Source organism: Mus pahari, chromosome 3 (assembly GCF_900095145.1).
Source record: "Mus pahari chromosome 3, PAHARI_EIJ_v1.1, whole genome shotgun sequence".
NCBI lineage: Eukaryota > Metazoa > Chordata > Mammalia > Rodentia > Muridae > Mus > Mus pahari.
This window is the reverse complement of record NC_034592.1, coordinates 139688643-139705951: the sequence shown is the minus strand read 5'-3', so window position 1 is coordinate 139705951 and position 17309 is coordinate 139688643. Positions and strand designations below refer to the sequence as shown.

The window sequence follows — 17309 nt, the reverse complement described above, 5'->3', positions numbered from 1 at the left end:
GCCTGTGAAGTAGGAGCCACTCGACCACCATCCACCTGTACCTGTCCAGCCTCCTCAGTACAGCGGTTCTGGGTCTACTCAGTTACGGCATAAGATTGACTAAGGCAATCAGACTTGCCCAGGGGTGGGGAGAGGATGTCTGTCTGCCACCTGTACTGCCACACTCATCTTCAAAATGTCACACCACTAAGTCACAGATTACAGAAAGCAGCTGGCAGAATCCAGACAAAGCCCCATCCCCTTACATTATTGTGCCTCACCCCCACCTCCATTTAGTCTTCTCATTTTCTTCCTTGTGTTATGTGACTGGCAAATATCCTTCTGGGAGAGAGCTGGGAAATGCTGAGAGGCAAGTGCTTCAAAGTCAGTTTGAGCACAGGTCCTGGGTAAGCTACCAGAGGTTTGTGGGTTAAAGCAGGGAGAAACTGAATAGTCAGGCTGCTCTAGTGGCAAGGATACACAGAACCTAGGCCACAAGAGACAGGGCCTGCAAGCACAGCCACCTCAGCGGTCCACAGATGCTGGCTAACACACCAGCATAGCACACCAAAGGCCACTGGCTTTGACAATGTTTGTCTTTCAGCACTCAGAATATTTACCTAAAATTCCCTTTGTACAACATCTAACCACATATGTAACATGGTCAGGAGCAGTCCTTGACAGCTGAGAAGGACCAGGGAGGTGGGAAGCTAGGGAAGGTGTCTGAAGACGAGGACGTTGCTGGGAAAATGGTTGGAAATCTTTTTAGCTCCTTTAAAACACTCTTTATTGTGTGTGAGAGAGAATGACCTAAGCACAGGAATGGACAGTGGCGTGTGTCTGGGGCCAAGTCTGTGTAGTTGTTCATCCTCTGGTTTTACATGGGTTCCAGGAGGGAACTCACGTTGTCAGGCTTGCATAGCAAGAACATTTACCCGGAGTCGCCTGCCTTGCTGGCCCTTCTTATACAGTCTAAGCACTATGAAAATCTTACATTACAAGCATGTGGTTTTTAACAAGGCCTTGAGCGATGCTAATGACACTGTAGGAGGAGAACCACAGTGTGATGGATACAGCAGAGCTACACAGAAAAGAGAGAAAAGCATCTTTCTCCAGGGAAAACCTGAGCTTATCTTCCTGCCTCAGCTACCCCAAGCTTCTAGGATCAGCATCTGAGCCGCTGAGCTGAGTTCAACTTTTCCCTTTTTCTAATATGTGTGTATTCAGTTAATGGGTCTCCATCACTACCAAGGGAGTAACGGGACATGGGCAAGCTGACCAGACAGTCACGTGCAGCCAGGCTCTGCAAATGGGAATGTGATATTTGCATCTGTGTCAGAGCAACACTGTTCTGGTGGACATTCAATTTCTGGACAGGAGAACAAGAGGGGCCACTTCCTGACCTGGTGAGGGGTGAGCTCCGCTCCGGTGTTCACATCTACCAGCTGGAAAAACAGGGCAAAGTTCTGATGGCTGTCTGCGATGAATGTACCTTTGGCTTTGGCTGGGTAGGTCACCCTGAAAGAGATTATTTTATATACACATCAGACAGTCTTCTCCCGGCATCTCGTCTGAAAACAGAGATAACAACATTCCTACCAGTCCTGTCCCATTTTACCACTTCCATGGTGAATCAACTAACATACAAAAATATCTGTGGCCTAGAGGCCAAGCGGATCAATACAGCTGTACTGAAGAGGCATTTTCTTTTTTGTCTTTGATTTGTTTTGTTTATTTGGTGCTGGAGCTAGAACTCTAGGTCTCATGATCTCAGCTACAGGCCAGGACTGAGAAAAACACAGAGAAAACTTGATCCAGGGTCTGGGGAAACGCTCTATGAGAATGTATACCTCCAGGCCTTCATTCACTGACTCGTGCCCTTAGCAGGCCCAGCTCAGGTTCAGGAAGCGTATGTGCACACTGCAGGGCTGGCGGAGTGCAGAGGGACAGTCACAGGTGGAATGCCAGCGGCACTGAGGCTGACAGGGGCAGGAGGCTGGGGTGCAAAGCAGAGGGGTGCAGAGGGGTGCTGGGCTTTTTCTTTTTTATGCTTTGTTTCCTGGTCTGTCTCAATTTATTCTTCTACTGTGAAACTGGCTTTTAAAAATACATTTTCTTGAGAGGCAGACCTGATGAGGAAAGCTGTCTTTCCACAGAGGTCTCCTGGGACTTGAGAGAAGGACAGCAAAGGGTCAGTCAGCAAGGCAACCGGTTACAGAGCTCACCCCTGGCTTTGCTTTCCATTCTCAGTTTACATTGACTAACGAAGACCACGTCCACAGAGAATTAACTTTGCAAACCACTTTTCCAGACATTATTATAGTGCATTCTCAAATAGTGCTCCCATTAATGCTACAGGGCAAAAAGTCTAGCTCTACATGCCTCCAAGGAAGAGTAGCTTAAAGCATGCCCTGCTTTCAAAATAGCTTTAGAGTTCCCCTGCCTCTACTGCCACTCCATCAGAGTACAGTTGGAATCTGAGCTACACCAAAGATAAGCCCCTCCCCCTCCCCCACAAAATAGGGGTCTAGGTGATACTGACAAACAGTCTTCACCAGGCATTCTGGCCAATCCTGATCAAATGTTAATGGCTAGTGTTCATTTCAGCACCACTTGTGTTAAAAATTTGTCACGATACAGAGACCATTATGAATCTTGTGGAAAGGTGACATGCAAACTTGAAGTGTTCTGTGCTTTTACGTTAAAAATGTTGATGGTTCTTTAGGAGTTTGGACTTAAAAAAACAAAACAAAACAAGAATCCGAAGCTGTGCCCCAGGGCACCAGGAGCTTCCATGTAGTAGAGACACACTGGTCTTACAGCAGTGGTTCTCAGCCTGTCGGTCACCTAAGGCCATATTTAATGTTACAACTCATTAGCAGTAGCAAAACTACATTATGAAGTAGCAACAAAAATAATCTTATATTTGGGGATCACTGTATCAATGGGTCACAGCACCAGGAAGGTTGAGAAGCACTGTTTTAGAGCTAGGTCTAAGGCTTTCAAATTGGGTTCAGACCTACCACTGGCCAGAAAGTTTCCAATTGGACATACCAAAAGCTTACTCAGGACTCTGAAGACTGCAGTAAAATACAAATTAACCCACTGTTTCCTCTGAATTAAATAATGTGAATGACAGAATGGACTCGAGGTTGAGTCCCTGAGTTAACAGAGTTGGCTCATGAACCAAACACTAGCATGAACAATCCCTACATCTGGGACCTGCCCACGAGGATCCCTAGAGCGACACCACTGGAACCGTAGTCTCTTGAATTTGGGATGAGAGCGGGGTCACTGCCATCACAGAGACACCGTCTGGTGGGGTGGGGGGAGTAGGGCATAGTGCCTCGGTATGTTCTTTCCAGCTCAGAAGCTTGGGGGGTCCTCAGCGCCCAGGTGGCACCCCACTTACCGGGTAGTTTTGGGTGCAATGCTCTGATCCTTATCCACAGTGGAAAGATCAACATTTGTGATGCCAACTTCAGTGGAGATCTTGACTCGAAGCTACAGCAAAACATGAAAGACATTCATCACCTGATGGGTATGAGACATGTATACCCAAAGCCTTCCTGTGTGTGTGTGTGTGTGTGTGTGTGTCCATACCTGCATATAATCCAGAATCTCCTATATTGGTAGATAAGAACCACTACCGAGTCACATCCACAGACCAAAATTTTCTACTTTTTTCCTTCCTTTCTTACTTTTTGAGATCATCCCATAGCGTCTAAACTAGCCTTGAACTATGTAGCCAAGGATGACCTTGCACTTCTGATCCTTCTGCTTCTACCTCCTAAATGGTTGGTTGGAGTAGAAAGGTGTGCCACCATATCTGGTTATACATAGCTTTGTATGTTTGACATGTGTTTTACCAACTGACCTATACCCCTACCATAAAATGTTCTTCTCTTAAAAGTAAATAAAGACAGGACAAGAATTCTAGGATAGGAGTTTTCGAGACCACGGTAAACTCGGCCAGATGGCACCTCTCCCAGCCCCAGCCCCTTACCCTAAATGGTAAGACCTGGCTCTTGCCCTTCATCCCATCTCTAGATTTCACATGTATCTTCAAAGTTGGAAAAGCAGGGGAAGGAGATTTTTTTGTTTGGTTGGTTTTTTTAATTAACAAAAAAAGGTCCTTAAAATTAATATAGAGCCGGGCGTGGTGGCACAAGCCTTTAATCCCAGCACTTGGAAGGCAGAGGCAGACGAATTTCTGAGTTCTAGGCCAGCCTGGTCTACAAAGTGAGTTCCAGGACAGCCAGGGCTATACAGAGAAACTTTGTCTTGAAAAAAAAAAAAAAAGAAATAATATAGGAGCCTGGTGGTGGTGGTGGTGGTCGCTTTTAATCCCAGCACAAAGGAGCCAGAGGCAGTCAAGCTCTGATTTTGAGGTCAGCCTGGTGTATAGAGCAAGTTCCAGGATACCCAAGGCTATACAGATCACCTAGAAAAAACAAAAAACAACCAACCAAACACGGAGAGGTCCTTAAGTAACGTCTAAATAACTCATGCTGGGAAGTCCTACCAACTGCAAGGACTTACTCAGCATGTACTCTACAGAATGCCCTGGCTCCATAAAGCCATGCCATTCTGCACAGAAGGAAGGCAGTGCTATGCCAGGTGTGGGCATCAAATATTGCAGAGGGCATGATATGCTGCTCAGGCATCAGAATTCTGATCAGGTTCTGGCCTCTTACTAAGTTTGCGTGCAGTAACCCTCCCCATGCAGATGCAAGATGCCATGGCGAATCTCCACACTGTTAATCAAGTAGCTCCCACTCTCTATAGTGTACTGGTCGGCACACCATGGCCTTTGTTCCCCTTGGAGTCACTGAGAAGCATAAATGTGAGGAGGAGACTATATTATTTTTTGTGGCAGTCTTAAGAATAGACGATGTCCAGACACAGGCTTGCTCCTTTAGTCAGGTTTCCTGATAAGATGACATGAAACAGGGCCTCCGACTGACTCACCAGTTGTAGGCAAAAGAAGCCTTGGTTGTTTCCAACCAGTAAGGTCTGGAATCTGTTCTAGTGCAAACCAGACCATCCTGGCCCTTCCTTTATAAACATTCCTAATGCCAGGAAATGAATTTTAAAGTGAGGTTAAAATAAATGTAAATACCCAAAAGATACAGAAAACATGTTAAAAATCTAAGTCTGAATGTGTAAATTATGCAAAGGCAAGGCACATTTTTGTGCACATGTGCAAATGTATTCATGAACCTTGCAACATGGCAGGCTTGTGTGTAACAGAGAGATCCTTGGCAGATTCAATCGTTTCGCTTAACTGCTGGTACCAAGGAAAAGAGCAACCTGCACACATACTGGAAGGGGAGCCGTGGCGTTTTCTAAGGTGCCACACCAAAACGTGGCAGCTCAAATCAAGACCAAACCAAGAAAAGCAAAGGAACCCCTTTTAGCAGTCTTGTCTCCTGCTTCAATAAAAAGCCATTTTGTAACAGCAGCTTCAGTTATCTGGCTGAATAATTTTTTGTTTTGTTGAAGAAAACTTGGGAATGTGAAAGAGTTCTGATCAGAGGCTGTTGGACATTCTCTCTTCTCGTGGATACACAGCCACTCACTGGCATAATTCTCTCTGGCATGGCTACCTGGCAGTGAGATAGGTGTCTCCACGGTTACGGCAGCAGAGGAAGGAGAAGCGAACCATTAAATGGACAAGCCATGGAGAACAAGCCATGGAGAGAACTAAATGCACTCCCACACATACACACAGGCAAACCATGGGAAGAACTAAAAGCCCCACCCCCACACCTCACTACACACAGGCAAGCTATGGAAAGAAATAAAGCGCATATCCCTCCCCACACACACACCTTACCACACACAAGCATACCACAGAGCAAGCTCTCTGATATGAAGTCAGGTCTATAGAGGTTCTTGGCATTTCTATCAGACAATACACCATCGGAAAGCTCAGGCAAAGGTGCTGCCCAAGAAATTTGAACACCACATGTGGCCAGACTGGTATACACTTCCTGTCTCCCACATAAGTCTCAATGAGATTGCTGGTTCCAGGTATTCAATAGAGGAATACACAACATGCTTTGAAAGCTGATGTACAAAGTAGGCGTGTGAAATAGTCTATGACAGGAAAGCCGAGAGGGTTTGGAGGACTCAGGCAGTCCTAATTTGGGGAGAAGAAATTAGTTATAGTCCTTGCTGTAAAAAGCCTGTCTTCAAGTTAACTACTGTGCCTGTGTCACATTAACCAGATATTTCCTTCTTCATTTTCTTGAATCTTTCTCTTAAGGTTTCATTTAGTTTGTAAATATAATCACAAAAAAACCCTAAATGTTCATAAATAGGAATAATAATAATGATAATAATAAATAAGCTACATGCATATTATAAATTACTATGGAGCAGTTTAGGAGACTAAGGAGTATGGACAGACAGGAGCTCTTACCACCCTGCTTGTTTTACACAGGAGAGCACACCATCCCTTTCATTGCTTGCAGTGTATCCTATATACATATACCCAAAAAATGTTTAAACACCAGGAAACGTGGTCTTTCTGCTGAGAGTAATAACTCCCCATTTGGCTTATTACTGTCAAAAATGATGGTGCATTAGAGGCAATTAATGCTAATGAAAGCTTCCCAGCCCTGCTTCCCCCGACAGCCAGCCCCGTGGCAATGGGTACTATTACAAGTTTCCACATGAACCACTGCTAATGCACTCTAACCAATGCTGGCATCTCTAAGGGGGAGCAAACAGGGCTTGATGACCTGTTCTGAGGCTCTAAAGGTGACTATTACTGAAATTACATAGTACAGTTGTATATACAGCAAGAATCAAAACACACACACATGTCCATATACACAAATGGACACACACTGAGCTCCAATGTGATCAAGTGGAAGAGAAATTTTTTTTTTTTTTTTCTGCTTTATCTATCCCTGGAAAGGGGCAGGACAATAAATGGTCTCAGTAAGGGCTGACCACAGTTGTATCCACAGCTATTAGAAAATTCTGCTGTTTTGTGCTTAGTTTTTCCAACAACTACAAAAGCACGTGGACAGACAGCAGACTTGCTGTTTCAAGAAGCCAAGCGTTACAATAACCCACAGGGGATGACTGGATTACAGACAAAATACAGTAATGGAATTGAATTTTGGGTCCAAAAATGAACCTTTGAATTTATGGCCAATCAAGTTCTGACAATGTCAAGACAATTCAACAAGCAAAGAATAGTCTGTCACAAATGGCACTTGGACAATTGGGTCTCCATGCCCAGAAGAAATAGTCCAGAGACCCCCAAAAGCATCAGAGACCTCAGGTTAAGAGCTTTTGAAAATATAAAATTCTTATTAAAAAGCATCTCTATGACTTTGGTTTAGAAAATGGTTTCTTATATAATATCTAAATCACAAGCAACAAAAGAAAACACAAATTAAAATCTTTTGTGTTTAAAAAGACAGTATCAAGAAAAACTGAAGACAACTTAAAGAGTGGGAGAAAATTTCTGTAAATCATGTCTCTGACAAGGAAATTATAACCAAAGATCTATAAGGAACTCTTCTAAGTCAACCATTTAAGAGAGAAGCATATGGACATGGAGGGATGGGGGGTGGGGGAGGAGAGAGGGCTCAGCAGAGGACCTGGGTTTGAGTACTAACACCCACATGGCCCAGCCAGCCATCCTAGTTCCAGTTTCTGGGGATTCAATCCCTCTTCTGGCCTCTGTGGGCACTAGGCACACGGTGCACTTAGACACCTGCAGGCAAGACATTCATACATAAAAATAAATCTTAAAAACACAGTGTTTAAGTACAAGTACCAAATATAAACAACGTGTTTTTTAGTCAGCCCCAGAAATGAATGAAGTACTTAAATAAGGTAAAACATGCACAATTCTAAAAATACTGCATGTACTAAACGATAAAGAATTCCAGTGGCAGAAGTTAGCATATTGCGTGATTTCCAGTCATACGAGCATCCTGAAGAGGCAAAGCACAGAGAAAGGAGATTTATAGATGCTGGGGCTAGGAACAGGAGAGATGGGAAAGTGACTATTGCTAAAAGTCTGCTTTTTAGGATGATCAAAATGTTCTAGAATAGACAGCTCTAAACACATGCCAAGAATACCCAACTACATACTTCTTCCAATGAGTAAATTTCATGGGATTGTAAATTATATCTCAATAAAGTCACAGAGAGAGAAGGAGGGAAAAAAGAAGAAGGGAGGGGAGGGAGGGAGGGAGGAAGGGAAAGGGAGAGGAAGATTGAAAGAGAGAAGAAAGAATGCATTAAGCCCCCCCCCCCCCCCCGGGAGATTACCACAGTGCAGCCTGTTCTAAACACCCTAGAATGAGGGAAAAGATTCCTTTTCTTTCTCTACATAGTCTACTATAGAAACTGACCACTGACTGATCAAAGTGTGGCTTCTAGCCACAGGAAGTTCCTAGCCTAAAGGAAAAGCAACACATGTAGGACACAATGGTGATACAATGAGCTCAGCACAGGTAGAAGGCCTGGGAACCAGACCAAGAACAAGCTGAAGTACCTGAACCTGTGGGAGGAAGCCCGAGGGAGCTGCTGGAGGGGAAGCCTGAGGAGTTCCCCGAGCGGTGCTAGGAGAAGTATTGTTTTAACAACTCTAATTCTATGTATTTGTGTGTGTATGAGTATGGGTGTGCATGCCTCAGCAGATGTACAGGGGTCAGAGGACAACTTGTGGGGACTGACATTCGCCTTCCTGTCACTCCACCATTTTGCTAGCCTTAACACTAAAAAGATAGAAAATGAACAGGGCTGGGGAAATGGCTCAGCACAGCAAGCATGATGACCTGACTCTTTTTCTCAGTCCCCAGACAAACCCTGGCATGAAGGTACAAATCTGTAACACCAGCACTGGGCATGCGTGCGTGCGTGCGTGCGTGTGCATGTGTGTGCATATAGACAGGTGGGTCCCTGGTCCCCTATTCAGTGGATACCGGCCAGCCAAGCAAAATGGCAAGCTCCAGATTCAGTCTTTTTTTTTTTTTCCGAACCAGGCTCTCACTGTGTAGCCCTGGCTGTCCTGGAACTCACTCTGTAGACCAGGCTGCCCTTGAACTCAGAAATCCACCTGCCTCTGCCTCCCGAGTGCTCAGTGACAGATGCAATCTTAAATGCAAAGGAATGGAGAGTGATAGAGACAGACACCTAATGTGCACCTCTGGTCTCTATACATATATATAAAACATGTGAACATACCTGCATATAGTGTACACATATGCATGTACCAAACACATCCCTAAAAAAAGAACAACAAAAAACAAAACAAAACAACAACCCAACAATAACAAAAAGAAATATCACCCCCACAATCTAGAAAAAAGCTTTAAAACTGTGTACATCAAGAATCCACAAAACAAATCCCGGCACTCGGGAGGCAGAGGCAGATGGATTTCTGAGTTCGAGGCCAGCCTGGTCTACAAAGTGAGTTCCAGGACAGCCAGGGCTATACAGAGAAAACCTGTCTCGAAAACCCCAAAAAAGAAATCATAAAATAATACTGAGAGTCAGGCGTGGTGGTGCACACCTTTAATCCCAGCACTTGGGAGGCAGAGGCAGGAGAATCTCTGAGTTCGAGGCCAGCCTGGTCTACAGAGTGAGTTCCAAGACAGACAGGGCTGCACAGAGAAACCTGCCTCAAAAAACCTAAATAAATAAATAAATAATAACAACAATAATAATACTGAGAAGAAACCTGAAGTTTAGAACTATGGCTCAGTGTCTAGCACAGATGCTGCTCCTGAAAGCCAGTAAGAAGAAAACGAGGAAACCAGCGACCGACATACAGTTCATAGGGAGGAAGCCTAAGCCGCCCAGTAACCACGAGAACAGCACTCAACCTCACAACAAACTAAAGAGAAATCACAACAAGGAACCCTCTAGACTACAGACCATAAACACGGGTGATGCCAACGCTGGAGAGAATACAGAGCAATTGGCAGTGTCTAATAAAACCAAGTAGTCTTGGAAGACATTAGAGTGGGCTGTGCAGTACTTGGTGAGTGACTGGAAACAAACATGAAGGAAGGGAACAAAAGCCTGAAGTGTGAGCCTGGCAACATTGCTAAAAAAGCTGTTTCCAAGGCACAGGAGGAGAAAGACAAGGCCGCAAGGAAAACAAGGCCTCTCGGTAACGTGTGATGCTGCAAATACGGTCTCTTAAAGGAAACCGCAGTAAAATAATAGGAAATTTAAAGGTTCAAAATACACAAAAAATTAATTCCTACCCAAACTATGTTCTGGCGAGTGGATCAGATCAGCTGTCTGCGCCCAAAAGGTCAGACACAAGGCAACGCCTGGAGTTTCAGAAAACATCTTCCTTTCTGCCAGACTTCAAAATAAGCATCTACCCAGTAAGTAGGGCCTGCTTTTGAAAAGGTCAAACCTTCTGGCTGCCTATTCCTTTTATTTAAAGAGAATGTCAAAGGTGTCTAGCTGAAGGTATCTTCAAAGGCAAAATTAGGACGGTGGGAGGATCCAAGTGAGTGACTTTAAGATCACAGCACGGTCAGGTCCACACCACAGCTCATTATAAAACTACACTGTGGGGCTGGAGAGATGGCTCAGCTGTTAAGAGCACTGACTGCTCTTCCGAAGGTCCTGAGTTCAAATCTCAGCAACCACATGGTGGCTCACAACCACCCATAATGAGATCTGAGGCCCTCTTCTGGTGCATCTGAAGTCAGCTACAGTGAACTTACATATAATAAATAAATAAATCTTTTTAAAAAATTAAAAAATAAAAGACATGTTACCATGTCTACATGTGTTAACACAAAATTATGATAATTAATGAGATAAAGGAATATACTGTTAAGGAAAGTGATTAGGCAGCATAGCTTGGAAATAATAACATGATAAAATTAAACCTAAAACTTGAGTCACCCTTTTAGAATCCCCACATCTATCCACACTGCCTTGCTTGCCTGGTAATGCTTGGAACAACTAAACCATTGGGGGGGTGGGGGGGTTGTGCTATATCCATCCATCAAATGGAGACCTTGATCATACAAATATATGTGTCTTAGTTTTCACTAATACCTTGGAGTGTTTCTTCTTTGCCTCCCAACTCAACTTAATACATATTAACAGAAAAATGAAAACTACAGGATATGTAAGAGGTTCTGGACATTCTTGTTTTACTGATTAAATTTGATAGATTTTGCTATTTGCATCCCATTTAAAACGTTATGAATTGTAAACATTTATTTCACTCTACTCTTCCAGACCATTCAATTTACTGCTGCTCCAAAAATTGGAGCTAAAATGCATAATCATGGAGTTCTTATGGAAGGCCAGATTTATGGCCTCATTGGCAATTTTAATATTTATTTATTTTTAGTACATATGGATATTTTGTCAGCATGTATTTCTGTGTCCCATGTGTGTATAGTGTCCATGAAGGCCAGAAGAGGTTGTCAGATCCCCTGGAACTGGAGTTACAGATGTTTGTGAGCCACCACGTGGGTGGTGGGAATTGAAGTTGAGTTATGGGGAAGAGTAGCCACTGCACTCTAACCACTAAGCCATGTCTCCATCCATCACTGATACTGTATTTGAAAGCTTTGACGTTAAAATAACAAAGTCAAGAGTTATAGCCCATAAATTAACAAACATATGATAATGTAAGTCATAAATACCAAAAATAAACTAGTAAAACAAAAATGAAGGAAACTGGAGCAAAGTGTAGCTGAGGAATAGACCAAAAATAGTTATAGACCTATGTACAACCATACCAATGATGAAATTAAATATAAACAAAAAGCCCAGTAAAATTAAGTCATAATTATATGCTTCCAAAAGAAAGAAACTTCACTTCTTGGCATAGCTGTCTCCTGAGAGGCTCTGCCAGAGCCTGACCGATACAGATGCAGATGCTTGCAGCCAACCATCTGACTGAACATGGGGAACCCAATGGAGGAGTTAAGGGAAGGACTGAAGGAGCTGAAGGGTTTGCAACCCCATAGGAAGAACAAGAATATCAACCAACCAGAGCCCCCAAAACTCCCATGGACTGAACCACCAAAGGATACAGATGGAGGGACCCATGGCTCCAGCTATATATGTAGCAGGGGATGGCCTTAACTGGCATCAATGGGAGGGAGACCCTTGGTCCTGGGAAGGCTCAATGTCCCCAGCATAGGGGAATGCTAGGGCGGTGAGGCAGGAGTGGGCAGGTGGATAGGGGAGCACCCTCATAGAAGCAGGGGGAAGGGATAGGTAGGGGGTTTGTGGAGGGGAAACCTTCCCAAGGAAAGGAAACATACTTCAAATATAAAGATAAAACTTGATAAAAATAAAAGGATGAAATTATCATACAGACCACATAATCAAAATAAAAACAGAGTGGCTTTAGTAGCAAAAATTTCACAGATAGAATAGATGGAGGAATGAGCTGGGCTCAGGAAATTATCTCAGCCACTTTGTCCTTCCTAGTGCTTTAGGACCCACCAGGTTGAATTGCAGGTCATTCAACATTTCTATCCAAGAAACTAAAATTTATATATTGCCTGGTGGTTCTTTCTCCCTCCTCCTCTTCTTACTCTTTGACAGTTAATAACTAATATTTGTACTAAAGTTTAAGCCACAGATAGAGTTTCTATATGTCAATTTAATTTTATATTGTCTTTCTAAATTAAACAGCTTAGTTCCCATCTTCCATCTGAGTAAACCAATGTTCTGTGAGTTTCAGGTTCCTTGTTCTGAAGGTTCAGGTTCAGAGTTGCACTGATAAAGAATGGTGGTGCCTGGCTTCAGGACACATTCTTCAGGACAGACTGCAGACCTTGGTTGATTTTTCCCTGTCTCACTTTGTCTATACATATACAATTAATTCCAGGTTTTTAAAGGGAATCTTTTTAAATCCAGTTCTTTCCAAAAAAGATTAATGAGAGAATTAACTCTTTGATCACACCAAGATAGTTCTTAGTAAACCTTCATCTGTCCAATCTATCATGGCTAACATGCATGTTTTCAAGTATTCCCAAAGGGGAAATGCATGACCAACTAGCCTCTTCACCTTGATGAGATATAAATTCTACCTTAGACTTGAGTGACACTCTGCCCTTCTGGACTCAGGCTACTATCAATTAATGTAATTCCCAAAGTGACTATTCACTGCCCATCGTGTAACTTCTTTGTCCAGTAAGGTCTGACTTGCTGTTTTTCTGATTCTATATGAATAGTGTTTATCTTCAGAGAGCCTACATTTGAATTCAGTACTCTTGGCATTTGGCCCAGTTCTGTAATGGCCCTATACCCAGAGGCAAAGTCAAGAATCTCTGGCAATCTGACTGTCCCATTTACTTCTCTTTGACATGTGTTTACGTGTTTGTGATTGTCCTCTGAGAATGGCACAAAGCAGAAAGGATGACACCCTTTTACCATTCTCTAAGCATCAAAGCCACATGGACCACCTTATATGTCTCTGTCAGCTTATTGTGTTGTGCACACAGTTCGGCTGTTCAGAAACCTAAAGTATGGTTCATTTGGAGAAATTACATTTATACCAGCATATTTATTGCGAAAGACATTGAAGAAGACAAATAAATAAAAGTGAACCCATCACCAACCCATTAACATGAAGGAAACAGACGCTTTACAGAATTATCTAGAGAAATACAAATTCTATTTTCTTGCTAGTAATAATAGTCCTAGTTTCCTTGCTTGGAAAATAAATTCATTATCATGTTAACACATTATCCCAAGACATAGAAATGAAACATGAAGGTTGAGACACAGAGGAAGGAAACGAATTTTGAGTGCTGTGTGGAATCTAGTGATTTAATTTTGCCCAATGTGATTTGCTTTATCTCTGACACTACCTCTGTTCACTCCCTGTTTTTTGGTATATTCTAGTCATGGAACAATTCTGGTAACAAAAATAACGTCCCTTTTCTAAGAATCTACCAGAGGTTAAAAAAAAATAGTTCAAAACTTCTATGTATCTATCTGCCTTTGCTAGGTGTTGGCTATTTGACCTGCAATAAATTATGTTTACATGGGCTGGGATACAGTTGCTTCACATGTGAAATAAGATTCTAATCTATGGGTCTCTGTGAGACCTAACAGGATTACCATGATTTAATATTTGATATTACCATGAGATTAATTTTTCAGATGTAATGATGAAAAGTTTCCAGTTATAGATTATGAAGTAATTCTGACCACCTTGATCCCATTTCAAGTAGGAGTAATTTTGGTGCCCCAACAGAGCATAAGGAAGAGGGTAAATCCATAGAATCCACAAGAAATTGTAGATATAGTTAATATATAATGTGATGGCAAAAATGGATTAGATATGCCAACCTTACCACCCATACAACTGTGATAAAGACAAAGCGAACCTCTATTTAATCCAGTCCCTTTGAGCTTCCTTTTAAACCGGGGATAGTAAGAGTGCCAGTGGGGAACATGAGCAGATACAAGTAATCAATACTTAGGTGTTATTTTATTAGCTACATGAAAGATACCTTTCTCCGCTTATAATTAATTCCAACAAACATGTCATAAACTGGAAAATCAGAACCTCTTTGCCTTCATCTTCTCTGGCTACTTATAGTTTTCTGAGCTGTAACTCATCTTTTAGTTCATATCTTTCTGAAGTTCTCCCTAATCCCCAGCAGCACCATGATCTTATGAGATCTTCCTACACATAAGAAATCCATGCTGCATAGCAGTAAAAAACAGAGGTCAGTTTGAGTCCACATTAACCACTTTGGTATCTGTGATGTTCTCAAGAATGTTTTCTGATTTGCTGGGCTATGATAGTTGAGCTCTCATACGCACAAAGTCCCTTGAGTACTACTACTTCTACTCCTACTCCTACTACTGCTCAGGGGGTACATCCTCTTGAATGCTGCCTAGATTAACTCGCCACAGTGACAGCTAGGAAAATATATTCATCTGTGCTCTGGATTCAGCTGTTTGTTCAGTGGCTTTCATTTCCTGTGGAGAAAGGATAAAGTCCTGAGTGAATGTGTACTGTTGACATAAACACAGCTGGGTCTAGGGCTCCAAGGCCTCTGACTCGTGAGAATGGCAAGTCCACCAGCATCATCCATTAGGCTCAGGAAATGATAGGAAATGTCAACTCCGGCTATCTCCTCCCAGATGGTTATAGACTACTCCCTTAAAGAGACCCCTCTACCACAATTAGTTAACCTGTCCTTGTTCACCTGAATACAAAACTTCCCTTATCGTTCAGCTGTATACAGTAAACCTACCTCCTGAGTTTGGATTGCACATGGCCTACCCGATCCCAGGAATTCCATATGTGGGTCCATATGTCTTTCCTTTGTTCATTCCCTCATTTCCCGAGTCAGGTCAGTCCTTAAAGCCGTTCAGAGCTTACAAATTTCCTATTGTGACTAACGTAAAAGAAAGAGGGAGAGTAGTACTTGTAGACAACACACATCCCCTGTGGTTGGCAATACAGTCATCTCTACTGATATTGACCATGTCAGTGATGTCTGTTTACATAAGCCTGCTTTGTTGAAATAAGACTGTAGTAGCCTGATGATAATTCTCATTTTTAACATAACCCTGACTTACCCCTGTGATTTCATTCTTGTGTTCTTCTCTGTGTTCTGTAATAGACTATTATCTTCTTGGGGGCACAGAAGTATAAGAAATGCATGAGCAAATGAATTCAGTAATATTGAGTATATTGATTTTTCTAGTCTTCTGTTTAGAAACAGACATACGAATTAGTCCTGGAATATTCCATAAACGTTTATGTTTGGGGGGCAGTTCTCTCATGCATGCTTTTCTGGGACTTCCTGCCTTTTCTATAGTTCCATCATTTCTGCTGGAGTTCATCATTCCTCCACCCAAACACTTCCCTCTTCATTCTAGCCATCCTTTCTTGTTGGAATGCATTTTCTTCCTTCTTACTTACCTGAATGTTTAATATACACACTTGAGAAATAATGTTTGGATTGGTTTATTTTCTATAGCAGCTATCATCTAAAACACTTATATACACTGTTCTATACCTTTAGTTACTAAATTACAAGAAAAATACTTAACCAGATTGTAAACTCCTCAACGACACTGAGCCTTATACTTTCACATCCAACCTTAAACCTTGGTACAATAATTGAAAATAATGCTTGATGCGATGACTTGCTCCAAAGCACTTTGAACATAGTTCACATCAAAACAGAACTAAATGCAGCACACTGGGGACAGTACCCTGTGAGTGCATAGGGAGTTCATGTACGACCATACAGGGGAACAATGTGGGAGGCGCTAGCAGAGTCTCACCTGTATCTGTTCCTTGTCGATTTGTACTTTGTTTTTATTGATTTGACATGTCCTTTCTTTAGTTTTTGCTTGATTTATACTTTGGAGATAGGTAACTGACATAAGAACACTTAACTTTTCATCTAATTTCATGCAGTAACAAAAATGCTACTGCAAGATTGTTTGTTTTACAAGAAAAGTATTTCAAAACAAAGCAAGAGACAGCTACTGCATCTGGGCCATCTGTTCCGATGAAGTGTAGGGAAGGAGTGGGTGGGGGTGAGGTGCTATGCGCAGCTCTCTCCCTCCTCTTCAAGCTTTTCAGGAATAGTGCTAATGAGTGTGGTGTGGAAATTGCCCATATTTACAGTGTGCAGCAATATGCCTGAGCATCCTGATTATCGGAATGTAGCCAAACCCAAAGGTGTCTAAGAGGTTATAAATGAGCAGGACTTGGGAAAGCTATGTAAGTTCTTGCTACATACTTTCAATTCTGGTGAACGAGTCTAGAACAGCCACATAATGGTGGAGCTTGTTTCAGAGACCAAGATAGTCTTTGGCCATGGGCATCTCCTCCACCACAGTGACCGAGAACGCCTGGTGCTGTGCATGTTCTTTAACCTGAATCCATGTATTAAAATCATCTGCATCTATTCAAAGTGTAAATAAGGCAACTGAGCAATCTTCCAACATCTCTGGGAAGCTAAATCCACAGCTTTCTTTATTCATTACCTTATGAACAAAGCAATTGCCTGTGAACATATATCCACAAGAGAGAATAATGCCCCACTTGGATGGACATTTTGACAGTACAACACTTGAGGACAATGAGGGTCACTGGAAGTCACCAGCCAGCACAGAGCAATCCCTCAGTGAAGATTTCCAGGCTGCTTCTTTACCTACTTTCTGCTTCTCAGATAGTCATGGGTCATCAGCTATGATAAAAAAAAAAAAACTTTTTAAACATTCTCACTCTATTCTAGACAAGAGGTTTCTAAGCTTATTCCTGCCTTATTTAATTTATTCTAGTGATGGCATTCCAGACTGTCTCTGCTTCATCTCAC

At 42.4% G+C, this 17309-nt stretch overlaps 1 protein-coding gene across 1 annotated transcript in view; it reads right to left on the bottom strand.

Moving 5' to 3' along the window:
- Positions 1–17309, bottom strand: part of Rpn2 (ribophorin II) — a 44426-nt gene that overhangs the window by 12174 nt on the left and 14943 nt on the right. The window contains exons 8-9 of the mRNA XM_029535755.1: positions 3392–3483; positions 1383–1497 (exon numbers count right to left, since the gene is read on the bottom strand). Coding sequence (XP_029391615.1) covers positions 1383–1497; positions 3392–3483 — 207 coding nt within the window. The remainder of the gene's footprint in view (positions 1–1382; positions 1498–3391; positions 3484–17309) is intronic.